The 14,901-nt window shown below is 36.9% G+C and overlaps 1 protein-coding gene across 1 annotated transcript in view; it reads right to left on the bottom strand.

The window, feature by feature from the left end:
- Positions 1-14,901, bottom strand: part of RALYL (RALY RNA binding protein like) — a 691,528-nt gene that overhangs the window by 29,031 nt on the left and 647,596 nt on the right. The window contains 1 exon segment of the mRNA XM_032316060.1: positions 4,212-4,384. Coding sequence (XP_032171951.1) covers positions 4,212-4,384 — 173 coding nt within the window.

Here is a 14,901-nt window from a genome sequence, read left to right as displayed (position 1 = left end):
ACCACAGATGATCTGGTTCAAGTGGTCTGGATGTTGGGGCCGATTCCACGTTAAAACCTGTTAAACCCCTAGGTCCTGCCTGGGCCTGCTTAGCCAGAGTGACTCCATGTTGCCTAGATAGCCATTGCATTGCCTAAATAGCCATTTTGTTGTTACCATGTTGCCTAGGTAGCCATTTTGTTGTTTAATAAATGCTTCAGCAGTTACTGATATTGGTTCCGGGTAACCGTTGCTAAAACACACACCTAAAATAAGGCCAGATAGGTAAAAGACATCCAATCAGCCAAAGCCACATACGTAGAGGTCTGTGGTTGTGCCCTATAAAACTAGCCTGTAAGACCAAAGGGGGGTCCCTCTCTTCAGGTGGCCGGTCAGTCTGACTTCTAATGCGTGGCATAGAATAAGGCTTTGCATAACTTTCACTTTGTCTCAGTCTCATTCCTTTGATAACGGACCCAACACTGGAGAAGAGGAAACAGTGGACACCAGACAGAGGAATTTTCTCTTGGCCAGTCACTAGGAGGGACTGTTCAGTCTCCATTTTGACACAGAGAGATCACAAGTAGGCAGAGAGGCAGGCAGAGAGAGAGAGAGGAGGAATCAGGCTCCCCGCGGAGCAGAGAACCCGACGTGGGACTCGATCCCAGGACCCTGAGATCATGACCCGAGCCGAAGGCAGCGGCTTAACCCACTGAGCCACCCAGGCGCCCACCATTTTGATTGCTCATCCTCATTCATTGTTTTCCTAGTCTTTAAAAATAAAGTGAGATATTAGAGATAGGATTTAATTCTAAGCCCTCAGTTACAGTACAAGGGTTAAGGGAGAAAACCCAAGCATCTCCAGGCTACAATAGTGCTAATCAGTTACTTTCTGTGTGTTCAGAGTGTAAACCAAACACCGTGGTTTGGATTTATTCCCTTGGCATGATCAACACTTGCTCCTTCAGATGTAGTGTTCCTGGAACACAGACTCACTCGGAGTAAAGATCAAACCGAATGGATTTTAGAAACTTCTGATCTAACCTTACTACTTTTACAGATAAGAAAGCTGAGACTCAGAGAAGTTATTGGTTTTAAGGTGATTCAATTGGATTGGATAGTGACAGATCTGGGACTAACACTGACCATGCTGTCTCTTTCATGGCAGCTGACTTTTGGTAACTGTCTTATTTTACTGTTTTTACTTTTATCTGATATTTGGAGTGATTTTATGCCCATGTAGATGACCAATCTTGCTGCTGAGCCTCGAAGTTCCTTGAAATCTTCATATGCAGTGACTTCTGCTCTGATCCCACTTCCATCACCGCCTCCTATAGGTCTCCTTATCACTTAACTGTCACGTGTCTAAAATATCTCAAATCTCAAAGTACAGCCTTCACTTTTCTCATATGCACTTCATTTCCCCTTCCTTTAAAGGCATAGGACTTTCCCTTTCTGTCTCTATTTTCTCCTTGTCAGTCCCCTCCTGTGTTCCCATCTTCCCTGCTCAGGTTCAACTCCATGATTCATCTAGTTAGCCAGTCTTTACTAATGTCCTCAATATTCTTTATTTGTTGTTTTTCTTTGCACTTATCTGACAAAAATCCAACTGAATGTATTGGCTTTCTCTGTGCTTCTACCAGGGCTGATACAAGCCAATGGAGAAAGCTGCACAGCTGGGCTGATTGATGCCTCTACAACAGTGTGATTCTCAAAGTACAGTCCCCAGACAGGCAGTCCCAGATTCACTCAGCATACTGAATCAGAAACTCTAGGAATGAAATACAACAGTCTGGATTTTAACAAGTTCTCCAGGTAATCTTGATATACACTAAAGTTAAAAAAAAAAATACTACTGCATTAAACCTTTGTCTTTAACCTCAATTGGCTATTAACACTAGCTGTCAATCTTTATTTGTTTTCTAAATTAGTGCCCCTCTATGTTTTACATACTAGCTTCTTTAAATCTCCATTCTCCTCCAGTCTGTGGTCCTGTCTCTCTTCTCTCTCTCCAGAGATCATCACCCTCTGACTTACACAGTTTGTGTTTGAACTCCCTTAAACCCCTGCCACCAAATCCTCAAGACTGCAGCTAGTTGCAGTGGAAAAATGTTCCTCTTCATGTTGAGGGCAAGCCCTATATAACTGTGTTCTAGATTCCTTTCCCTGCAGCATCAGGAACTTTCTCCCTTTCTCTTCATGAAGTTCTCTGTCTCCACTGGCATCGTCAACACCGAACCTCATTACAATTTACATTCATACACTTGGGGATTTTTATTTTAAGTGTCATAGAAAGTGCTGTAGGATTTTAGGCAAGGGAGTAACATTATCTGATGTATAGTTTATGAAGAATTTTATCTTTCTTGTGTGGAGAATGGATTGCATGGGCTGAACCAAGAAAATCAGTTTGTTGTAGTGAAGATGTAATTAGCTTTGGGTTATGATTTGGAAATGGATTTAATGGGGACAGGTGGAGAGAATCAAAGGTAATCCTAGTCTCCTTGGTTTTAACAACTATGTGGATAATGAAGTTGTTTATCAGAATGAAGAAGACTGGGAAGGGATAAGATGACTGGAGGAAAACCAAGAATGTTTTGGTCATGTTGAGTTTCAGTGGTTTATTGGAGGAGATCTATGAAGAGATAGGCACCTAAATGCCTGAGTCTAGAATTCCAGGAAGAGATGAGGAATACAAATTTAGATTTAGGAATCCTTCATCTATAGTTGACATTTAAAACTCTGTTATTTAATGAAGTCATCTTGGAAAAGTGTAGAAAGAGAAAGTAGGATATGGCAAAGCCCTGGGCTACTTTAATATTTAAAATGGGAGCATGGAGTGAAAGTTTCTAACACAGGAAGATGACAATGAGCACTTGGTATCATAGGAGAATTTCTCAGAATTCCCCTAATCGGTTCTTAACCAAATTTTGCTGAGAAGTAAATGAAAATAAGAACAGAGAGGTAACCATTGGAAATGGCAACACAAAGGGCTGCATAGACCTTGGCAAAAACACTCACAATAGAATGGTAAAAATAGAAGTCTGATTACAATGGGATGAGGAAATTAAGTTATTGAATGAAAGTTCGGCCTAAGGAAAATCTGAAAGGTCTGTTAATCTTTCATTCTACCCTGCTTAATAGATTTCTTGAAATCAAAACCATTCCAAAAAGTGACTTAAGTCCTTCAAGCTGATGCCAACTTCTGGAGAAATAAGGGTGGTTATTAAAGACTCTAAAGACTATTTGAAAAGTTTAAATGAAGGCCCCATGCAATTTAAACAGAACCAGAATGCCAAAAATCAATATATAGCTTCCAAAATGAAACTTTTGATAGTTTCAAAACAACAACTGCCATGGCAAAATTTGTTAAGTAATAATAGGAACTGTAACAAATTGGAATCTGAAATTACCTGGGATAAGTGAAGTTTAATATGATTAGTCCACAGATATTTGAGAGCTGGCAACACACACACATATACACGCACACTCAAACTTGTCCTCTCATCATTTTTAGTAGTCAGTCCCTTTAAGATAATATGTTTAATTTCATGGATGATAAAATATGAGAAATTGCATCCTCATCAGCGTATATTTATGAAGTCCCTGGTGTATGTATATAGGAAAGAACATCGGAAATGAGCACTATGATTATAACAACATTGGGAAAATAAAACATATAAGGAATCTAGTCTTGGCTAAAACCCCAGCTCATAAAAACTGGCTAAAACATGCACCAAAGATGGTGAACTGGCCATGTATCAAGGGTCATCTTAGTCTTCAGACTACAGAAATAACTGTTGGCCATACAACTAGTAAAGATAATTATCATCACTGAAGGACACTAATAAGAGAGGGAGCCATGCATTTTCCATTAGAAGGTCGTTTGTAGCCAGAATATTATATCCGCGTACAGTTCACATATAATTGCTCAAATGCAAGATTCCTTTCATGGTGGAGCAATTGGGAAAGAGAATCTTTTATTTCACTTTAACTATAACTAATGTAATATATAATATTTCAATTGTCCATTCATTTACTCTGTCATACTTTAAGTTTGCAGGAGTGTATTGAGCACTTATTATGTGCAAAGCACTGTACTGATGTTGCTTTGCATATATGCAGATAAGAATGAAATAAACCCCAAATATTAAATCTTTATTTTAGAATGGATGAGTTGCTGACATGCTGGTGCTGTTACCAAAGGGTGTGAACACCAAATGTTTAGTTCCTACCAGCTCATGACCCCCATCTTCATCGAAGTCCTCCTCTATCCCATCAGTCATCTCTTCTCCATCCGCATCTGGCCCTCCTTCAGCAGGCTCCTCTGTAGAGTGATCTGCATTCTCTGACACACATTCATCTTGGATCAGCTCTATACTCTCTTCCAATTGCTTCTTCTGAGCTTCTGGGGGGGAGAAAGCAAATGACTACTACCTTGGGTTGCTCACGAGCCATTTGGATAAACCATGAAAAACAGTCTATGAAAGGGCACATCTGTGTGAGGAAGATAAGGTATTTTATTATGTTCCACTTGAATTTATTCAGTCATGTAAATTATATACCTATACCTGTGTATATTTTCATTTAAGTAGATTTATTTTTTAAATGGAATTATCAAAAATTAGGAAGTCCAGATGGTACTAGTATATAAGGTAATAAAGATTTACTTGAAGAGATGGATCTTCCTGGCTGTATATATTCTTTTCTAATAGGGATATGCTCTCCGAGGGAAAAATACAGCAAAAATAAAGGGCAAAAATCAAATGAAACATAGAACTTGTTCACTCAAGGAGGGAAGATGAAGAAAGTTCATTGACAAGTTCAAATCTAAGTGAAAAAGACAAAAATGCACTGAGGATAAAAAGTACAAAAGCACATGCATTGTCTTCCAGACAACTTGTCTATGTGAACAATACTCTGACATTTTAGATTCTAAATTCCGTTGGCAGATGTGGTTATCTGCAGTGGTTAAGAACAAAATTCTGGCATTAGATTTACCAGCTTTGTGATGCAAAGCCAAAATGGTTAACCCTCCTTGTGCCTCAGTTTTCTCATCTGTACAATTAGGATAACTACTTCTTAACTTCCAGGGTTTGGAATAGTAAATCAATGAGTTTAGTAGAGTTATTTGCAAATAATAAGTGCTCAACAAATGAAGCTACATTCTACATTAATAGAATACCCTCTAATTACCAGGGTGTGCACGTTCCATTTACAGAAATTCGCCCAGATGGGAATTATGCTGACAACATAATAATTATCTCCCCTAGTGGTTGGTTTTCATTTCCTGTAAAAATATCAAGAAAGGATTGGGTATTGAATAAACAAGATCATTTCATGTACCTCCTTCTCTAACTTATTCCTGTGTCTACATGGTTATCTCAAAAGCTGTGTAGTTTTCTCTCATTTTAATTATTGTTATTTTATCAGACAATTATCCCATTATTTGATTTGAGGTTTTTTTTTTAAGATTTTATTTATTTATTTGACAGAGAGATAGCACGAGTAGGTAGAGCAGCAGGCAGAGGGAGAGGGAGAAGCAGGATCTCCATGGATCAGGGCGATGCGGGGCTAGATCCCAGGACCCTGGGACCACCACCTGAGCCAAAGGCAGATGCTTAACCACGTGAGACACCCAGGTGCCCCTTATTTGAGTTTTAAGAGATGCTACATTTTAAAATTATTTATTTATATTTTATGGCAATAAAGATAGTTTATGGAGCCAAATAAATGGAGGCATATTTTTTCGTAGTCTTTTTCATAATGTGAGTTAAAAAGAAAGTAAGCAGTGGTATACATTTATTTCGACTCAGCACAAATCTTTTCTAATACAACTAACGTGTACATCTATAAACTGACAAAAATGATGTATAAATAAGCAGGTATCCTCTTCTATAAGTTGTTTAAAATTTTAATGACAGCTACACACATGTGTTCTTGTATTTTAATTCTCCAAATACTAAAATTTATGTATTGAGAATCAGACAAAAGGGTAGGGATGTGCCTTGGCCCTGCTGTCGGAGGACAGGATTCTAGGTCAAGCTTAGCTACTTACCAGTAGAGTCATGCACACCGGCCTTGAGTCTGTTTTGGTCACTTGGTCAGGTCATTAGAACATAGTAGGTCAGCTTTCCCTCAGCTGTATAACAAAAACACCTACCTCTTGGGTTTGCTGTGAGGACTAACACAGCTTATATTTGGGAAATGTTTTGCACACTATGAAGGGGGGCTACATAAATGTGTATTGTTACATAGAAAAAAGGAGACACACGCTCCTCATTGGGAGTATGTCAAGATAACATCACCACCAGTAAGCATGGAACGACAGGCCTGGAAAGAACAGGGAATAACAGTGAAAAATTGTGGGTCTGAGGCCTCATTCCTCAGGTGAAGAAGAGATGGTGTGGGTCCAAAAAGGCTAACAACAATTATTGCAGTCATCTTAAAATGACAAAATCTAGGCTCTTTTCCTTCACATTAACTTTCCACATACAGATACAGACTATATATTCCATGCTGTTTTTCTATCAACTTGTTAGTGTCCGTTTTCTCCATAGAACAATATAACTAATGTAGTGATGATGTAAATTCTGCTTTCAAGGCTACACTCTTTATCCTCATATAGTGAGTGTCCAGATGAAAGCAAGTGGCCTAAATTCCCTTTTCTCTGATGTCTGCATTACTTTTAGCATAGAAAGTCTTATGAAGATTCCTAAGTGATTACTGTCAAGCTTATTCAAAAAGATTTAGTCTGGAGAAGATGACCCAAGTATCTGGAATAAAAGGAAAGCAAATCAGAAAAAATGAAAATGAAAATAAAAATAAAAATAAAAGGAAGGCAAATTAGGCAAGAGATATAGACCAAACACATGCTGAACTTAACCGTTACAGAAAATTACTAGGTTTTATTCGTCTTGCCTTCCTTCCACATATCATTGGAAAAAACCTCTACAGGTTTTGACCCTTAACCTACTATATACACACCGCTGGCCAGCACCAAGTGAAGGGAAGTTGTGCTGGGCAGCCGAGTTTGAGCAGAGTCTGCTTCTCCCTCTGCCCCTTCCCACTGCTCGTGTTTGCTCTCTCAAATAAACAAATAAAATCTTTTTTAAAAATACCATCGCTCTCATAACCTGGTTTGATATTTCGAGAATGAGAGCGGGATGGATGTTTGGGACTGGACAGTTATTATCCTATATAGCGAAAAATTGTATTAAATCTTAAAAATTTTCCTAAAGCCAGACTTTCTCAATTTTAGATCATTATGTTTATTTTTTTTAAATAACACATAACTGCACATTTATTTAGGATAATATCATTTTGGAAATTCATTTGGTGTGACATATACATTTCTTCTTTAATGATTTCAGACATACTTGTTCTCTGAGAACGTTTGCTTTTTAGTTCTTGAAATTAATATTCCAGTTTTTTTCCCCTTCTGAAAAGTCTTTCACCGAAGAAGTATGGAAGACTTTTATTAAAGATGAGTAGCCCTCATTTGGCTTTGTGCATCAATTCGTTGCAGTTGTGTTCGAAATCCAAACTGACTCTCCTGATCTTCCTACCTGAATAGGGTCCCTTCTCTCCCAATCAAGCAAAGCCCAGATCAAACACTGTCTTAGAGTCTACTGTTGTCTTATCCTCTTCTCAGTGGTGTTTAAGTTTCCCTAATATTTGAGCTCTTGTCTCAAAAGATCATTGTCACATTCAAAGGGGATAATATAGTTGTTAATCTTTTGTAAGGTGAAAAGTGCAATACACGTCAGTTATCAAGAAATTGTTTGATTTGCTCTGGACCCCTTACTGAGTGCTTAATACATAGAAGAGATAATACAAGCTATTAGAGAGGATATAGGATTTGAGATTCATAATTCTGTTAATTATTAGTCTTATTAACTATGGATTTCTTCTCTAAAAGATGAACATGAACATGAAAATAACATCTTTCAGAGAGTTGCTGCAGACTCAAATGAGAAAAAAGAATGTGTTTTCTAAAGTGTCAAGGCCACAAGAACGTGTTATCATAACAGGCTCAAAAACAATTCTTGAGTTGAATCTATATTGATTATTTGATTGCTACAGACAGTTTATGTAAAATCATTCATCACTACTGACCATTAAGAATTCTACATTGCAAAGACCATTTTGGCTTCATTTCTGTTGAGAGAGGCATAGTGTTTTAAATTATTCTCTGCTTTTGTGTGTGTGTGTTATATAACATACACGGAACTCCTCTAACAGTCCATTTCAAAAGCAAGAGTGTATTAGAGTTCAGTGCAAAGAAACCTAGGACTTAGCCTCATTCCTCCATTCATTAACTTGGAAGGAAATGTGTGGAGGAAGACGTTACATGGTGTGAGAAAAAAACAACAACCCTTTAATTGCAATGATAATCAAACAGTCAGCCTATGCTTTGATAATATGTAGTCATCATAGATTTTTATCATTACCTCAGTGAAAAACGTTATAATCACTAAACAATGATAGGTTCTAGGAATAAAATTACACATGAAAGCACATCTTGTTTATTAAACTTGGTTCACGGTTTAACAAGCAGTTTTGATCCAGTAGTGATCTTGTGGACATAGAAACAAAGCAACTTGTTCTGTTTTATAAATAATTAACTAATTTTACTCCTACTAGAAGTCATTAATATATTTTAGTTTAGTCATGATTTAATAGCATTCTCTTTATCTGCATAATTCTTTTTCTACTTATCGCTCTTTCCGTTTTATTGAGTGTTGAGTGTATATGTGGTCTGTATGTGTGCGCCTACACATTTATGTCTCTGCCTCTAAAGTTCTTTGGGGCAGAAACATTTTTATTCATCTTTGTAGCCCTGATGGTTAATTCAGAGCCTTACATGCAAGTGAAATACTTGTTGGATAGGTTTATGAATTGTCATGGAACTAAAAAATGAACGTAAACTTCTGGGTGTCAAATCCTTTTCAGAGAGTCAAAGTGAGTACTGAATTCGGCATCATGGTAGCAAAGATATGAAGCCACAGAGATTAAAAGAAACATCCGGGCCACATTTTCAGGGAGAGCCCCTACCACTAAGTCAGAGTAAAATGTGGGGTCTGAGAGTTTCTTAGAAGATGGTTCATTTTCACATGGATAAGCCTTCAGGAGAAAAATAAAGCGTGAAGTCTGCATGGGCTTACAGGAGGGGGCTGTTTTTGATCGCTGGCATCCTTTGGAGTCTCTGTTGTCTTCTTTAGGTCAGAGTGATGGGTGACCATAGCATTTCTTTTGTGGGCTAAGTGAGCTTTAGATTTTTTTAAAGAATGGATTAGGAACCGAAAAGCTAGGAGCTTGTGCCTAAGAGATATCTCTAATATTACATAAATTATGGATTTCAACAACAAAAAAAGATTTATTATGGCTCCAAGTTAGTGAGTCCTTACAAAGTGCTGACCATGCAACATTCATTACCTATAGGCCTTGAAACATTCTGCCGGGGAGGCTTCTTAATCATTTGACAGATGGAGAAACAGGTGTTCATGGTCACACAGCTAGTGAGTACAAGAGTCAGAACTCCTGCTTAACGTTTTCTGACTACATAGCCTGGGCTGTTTCCTAATACATCTCTAGAAGAAAGGCCTAATTTGACAGATATTTGAATCTCTTCAGTAACCAGACAATTTTAAATTAAAAAATGAAGAAGTCTGTTTAGTTAGCTCCAACTAAGTAATGGCTATCAAGGGAAAAGAAGGGCAAGTGCTAGGTAGGTGCTTCTGTTTATGGGAAAACTCCCCAGGCTTTAGAAAGCCATGGAAGAAAAGAATTTGATATTAAATTTCAACCCTCCTATTCTAAAGGTTTGTTTGTTTATTTATTTATTTATTTTTGCACATCATATTTCTATTTCCAAAGCTGTATATGGTTGAGAAAACAAGTTAGAATTGTTGGGATTTATGTTCAAAGCATTTTTATTAAATTCAGTTTGCTGCATAGCTATTATCATTAATATAACTCTGAAAATTGGTTGAGTTGACAATTAAGTTTTTTGACAGGCCGACTTAATTGCTAGCTAATTGCTAGCTAAATTGTACTTAGCAGATGGTTGGAAAGAATGTTGATACAAAACAGTCACATTATTCATTAAAGCCAAGCAAGTACCCTGGAACTATTGTTTTTGTATATCAGTATAAGCTATATTATTAAAAAAATTTCTACATTATATCACCTGTATATAATATGATTTAACTCAGTGATTCCAATAAATGCTATTTAAAAAGATGCAACTTATTATTATTACTAATAATGACATAAATGAGCATCAGAAATGTTACATTGGAGGATTGCTTTCCAGTTAAAATGTCAGTTACATAAGTACGTTCCTGGAGAAAATGACCTTAAATTTGTTCTCCTGGAGTACCTGGATTGTTGAGGTCACCACAAATTCAGTATCAATGATTTTAAAAATTACAGAGATGCTGTGTTTATTTAAGCCTCGCAATAATTTTAAGGGATAGATATTACCTCCCCTCCCCCCATTTTATAGATTTCATAAGCACCTTTCCAAATATCACACAACTAATAAGTTTGGGGACTAGATATCTAATAGGATTGAACCTACTTCTGTTTGATTCTTAAGCCTCGGCCTCGGATGTTTTGCTAGTGTAAATCTATTTGCCACAAGGAAGATGAATTAAGGAGGAAGCAAACTAGAAGTGGGGAGATAACTACCAGGGGAGGCTTTGGAGGATGAAAATGTTCTAACTGATTTGTGGTGATGGTTGTACTGCTCGGAAAGACCACTAAGAAGTCGTTGAATTGCAGTCTTGGGATGATGACATTTCATGGTATGTAAAATATACCTCAATAGAGTTGTTAAAAAATAAGATGAGTGCATCAGAACAAGTGAGAGATGATGAGGGTTTGGGTACCGGCAATAGTATTGGGAAAATAGAAGGGATGGAGTAAAAAGATGTCAAGGTAAGGGTTTGCAATACTGGTTGTAGAAGGAATAGAAGATGTTCCATTTGGCAATTTGGTCGACAGGATTTATATAGTGCTGATGTGAGCAGAGACAGGCCACAGAGAGCAGAGTATATGAGATAAGAAAGTGAAGAGAAAGATTTCAATTTTGAAAGAGGGTGATTATTACCAAGGACTTTAGTGTATCCCTCAGCTTGACCAAACTTTAGATAAGCTTCTTCCTAAATTAAGAAGCTCCTGACCTCTTTTCTCTTAGAGTGCTTACTTGAGAAAATTTGGGATTGTAAATTCTTTCTATGCTCCTTTGAGATGTAAATCTTTTACAACCTAGGCTTGTCTTTCCTAAGATCTAGAAGTCATCCCCTTGAAATGTAATCATCAAGAAAGATAGTCTCTGTGGGAGAGTAGAAGCTTGTCTTCCATAACAGTCAATTAGCAAACACAGATGGCCCAATCATACCAACCAGCCTCTGTACTAATGTCCTCTAATACTTTTCCATTAGCTTAGCATTTAAAAATTATCCTGCCTTTTGTTTTAGTGGAGTTCAGTTTCCATTCCATATTGCACTAGTTTTGAGCCCTACTCAAAAAAAAAAAAAAAAAAAGCAACAGTCTTGAATGAAGTCTTCCTTGCCATTTTTAGTAAGTGTCCAGTGCAATTTTTCTTTTACAGTTATCCTAGGGAGAGCCATAGGAATTTCTCCATTAAGCAGAGGGAAAAGCTTTGATTCTGTTGCTAACCACACAACTCATTCTCTTTTCATCCCTAAAAATTTAGCTTCTTTAAAACATTTAATTTTTGTAGTCAAATATTTCCACAAGACTTGTTACCAAAAAGAGCAGTCTTCCGTTCCTACCTGCTCATCATTTTCAGTTCCTTCGAGGTTTTCCACTCAGCTCATTATTTTAAATATATGCCATCATATTTCTAAATAATAGGTCTATATTGCTATTTCTTGATCAGTTTATGCTCTGTCTGTTGATATTACTGTCCATTGATATTACTCAGACTTAGAAAGCTGAGGATTGAGTTCTCTATCGTACAATCCCCACTTATTCCCCATCACTCTAGGAAGTTATATTGTAAATTAGATTAGACCAATTTTCTGTTTTTAAATAATTTTAAGTATTTAATGCTTTGTGCAAATAAGCTTATTAGTATATAATAAATGAATTTTCTTTCCTGAACAATACTATTTTCTTTGGTGTTAAAAACTGCCTTAGGTTTTTTTTTTGTTGTTTGTTTGTTTGTTTGTTTGTTTTTAATTTAATTCTCTATGTACTTTTATGTAGTTGAGCAAACTTTAACTAGACATGTAAATCTCATTTAGACTGATTTACTTCCCCACCCTTTAGCTATTGGATCAATGTCATCTTGGAAAAGTCTCTCTCAGAGCTTGGGAGTAGGTCTGATTTGGACTTCTTTCTTTCTGGGCCCACTGCACAGCTCATGCCAGGATACCCTTTACCACCATCTTGAAAATTCCCCTTGTTCTTGCCTTTGGATTTCCCTGCTTTGGGAAAGCCGTGTTTCCCCTTTCTCAGTTTACCTCCTTGTCTTAGTGAAATACCTCCTCCAGTACTTTTCAGAGAAAGAATGAATTAAGGTATACTTCTCGATATTTATATATCTGAAAATGTCTTTAATCTACCCTCACATTTAAGGATTTGGGTATTAGGTACAGAATTGTAGCTTTTAAATGATCTTACCTCAGAATTTTTAGGGTATGTTTTCATTGGCTTCTACATTTCTATGTGGCTGCTGAGAAGCCCATTGGTATTCTGATTCCTGTTTCTTTTTTTTTTTTTTAAAGATTTTTATTTATTTATTTGATAGACAGAGAGAGATCACAAGTAGGCAGAGAGGCAGGCAGAGAGAAAGGGGGAAGCAGGCTCTCCGCTGAGCGGAGAGCCCGATGTGGGGCTCGATCCCAGGACCCTGAGATCATGACCTGAGCTGAAGGCAGAGGCTTAAACCACTGAGCCACCCAGGCACCCCTGATTCCTGTTTCTATATATGAGAACTGTTTTCGGTCTTTTCTGTCTCTCCGAAACTGGCAGGACCGACCTCTCTTTGTCCTCTCATTCTGAAATATCACAATGATATGCTTGGATGTGCGTCTATTTTCATGCATTGTTTCAAGCACTCAGTGGAGTCTTTGAGTGTGATTGACTATGCTCTTCAGTTTTTGTTTTCCTAGGAAATGTTTTTGATGCTCTATCCTCTTTCTTTCTGAAACCCTGTTATTCAGATTTCATCCAGTGATTTTCACATCCATACCTTCTTATTTTCCATATCTATTTTCTTCTGTATTTTCTGGGAGAGTTTCTTTAATTTTTGTCTTCCAATCCTGTATTGAGTTATTTATTTGTGCTATCATATGTTAATTTCTAAAAGTTCTTTTATCCGTCCTCTGAATATTCAAGTTTTAGTTTCATGTTATTTCATGAATGCAGTCATCTTCTTTCTTTCTGAGTGTATTAATTGGTGTTTTTTCTTCTTTTTAAAATTTTATTTTTCTGCATAATCTGTTTCTTTCAACCTCTTTTTCCTTTTCTGATATTTCTTTTCTATCTTAAGTGTTTTCTATTACTCAGTGATGCTTGTCCATTCATATTACCAGTGGGGTATTAAAATATCAATGGGCAGCTTCATAAGCACAGGGTTATTGTTTTTGCAGGATGACCTGGTTGACCATTCCTTGGGTGGCACCTATGCCAGCATCTTTAAATCCTTCCTTTTAGGATGCTCATATTCCCAATGAAAACTTCTAGTGTCTTGCCAGTAGCCTGGCAGCTGAGGGAGAAGAGAATGCCTGGAATTCCTACAGTAATTGTGTTAACTTTTACTTCTCTTCTTAATCTTCAACTCCACTTAAAATTGTTGTTTACCAGCTCTGAAATCTGCTGTTGTAGCTTTTCTCTAAGGAAACTTCACCAGCTTTCTAGTGGGGTTAGGAATAGTGATATAGGAATTTGATTCCTCAACAGACTTGCAACCATTTATAATACCTCCTTTTCCAGAAGAATATGTCTTTAATTTTGAGCCTTTTGGGATTTCTGCGGTTAAAATTCGACCCAGATTTCTAGGATATGCTAAGTCAGGTACAATTCTCCATCTGCTGTCTAGCTTCTAAAATTCTGTTCCCATTCTCTTTATGCCTAGGGGTTTTCATTTTTTAAATCCTATCATTTTAATGCAGTTTCAGAAGACGACAGAGCTCAATTCATGTATTTAATCCAATATCTGTAACCAGAAACATCACCAGTTTAATCCACAGTGCAAATGCTAGCAGTAAGGTATTCAGAACAAAAATAGTCACATTATAGGTGGCAGAAATAGTTACATTATAGGGAGCAGATTATATCTGGAGCCATGTTTTCCATCCTGAGTACCTCAGTACACAGTTGACAAACTATAGAAGACCAGAGAAGAGAGATGACAATGGTTCAAGATGCAAAACCAAATTCGTGAGAGGCAGCTGAAAAAATTACTGGTATTTATCTAGAGAAAAGACGGCTTCAAAGATGTCCTGACAAAAATTTGAATGCAGCTAAGATGAACATCTATGGGCCAATTATGTTGACTCTCCATTTAAAGGTTGGAAGTGAGAATATTATAGCTCCTTTTAAATATTTAATTGGCTGTTACATCCACAATAGATGACACATTATCTTGGCTTCAGGGAACCAAACCAAGTGAAAACAAAAGAACATTGGCTTAGTGCCCTATAAGGAGAACCTATCGTAGGTATCTGAGACATAAATGCAAATAGGGACCAACCCAATAAATAACATTCATGTGTGAACTGGCTGAATAAAAATATTAGCAAACTGAAAAGAGTATGCCATGCATCAAATGATAGCAATATGGAAAGATTCCAACTTTTCAAAAGCAGTTATGTATTTTGCTATTTATTTGCAATATTATAATTCTTGGTGATATATATATATATATATATTTAAGATTTTATGTAT

Source organism: Mustela erminea, chromosome 16 (genome assembly GCF_009829155.1).
Source record: "Mustela erminea isolate mMusErm1 chromosome 16, mMusErm1.Pri, whole genome shotgun sequence".
Lineage (NCBI taxonomy): Eukaryota > Metazoa > Chordata > Mammalia > Carnivora > Mustelidae > Mustela > Mustela erminea.
Note: the sequence above shows the minus strand (reverse complement) of the source record. Positions and strands in the feature narration are given on the sequence as shown.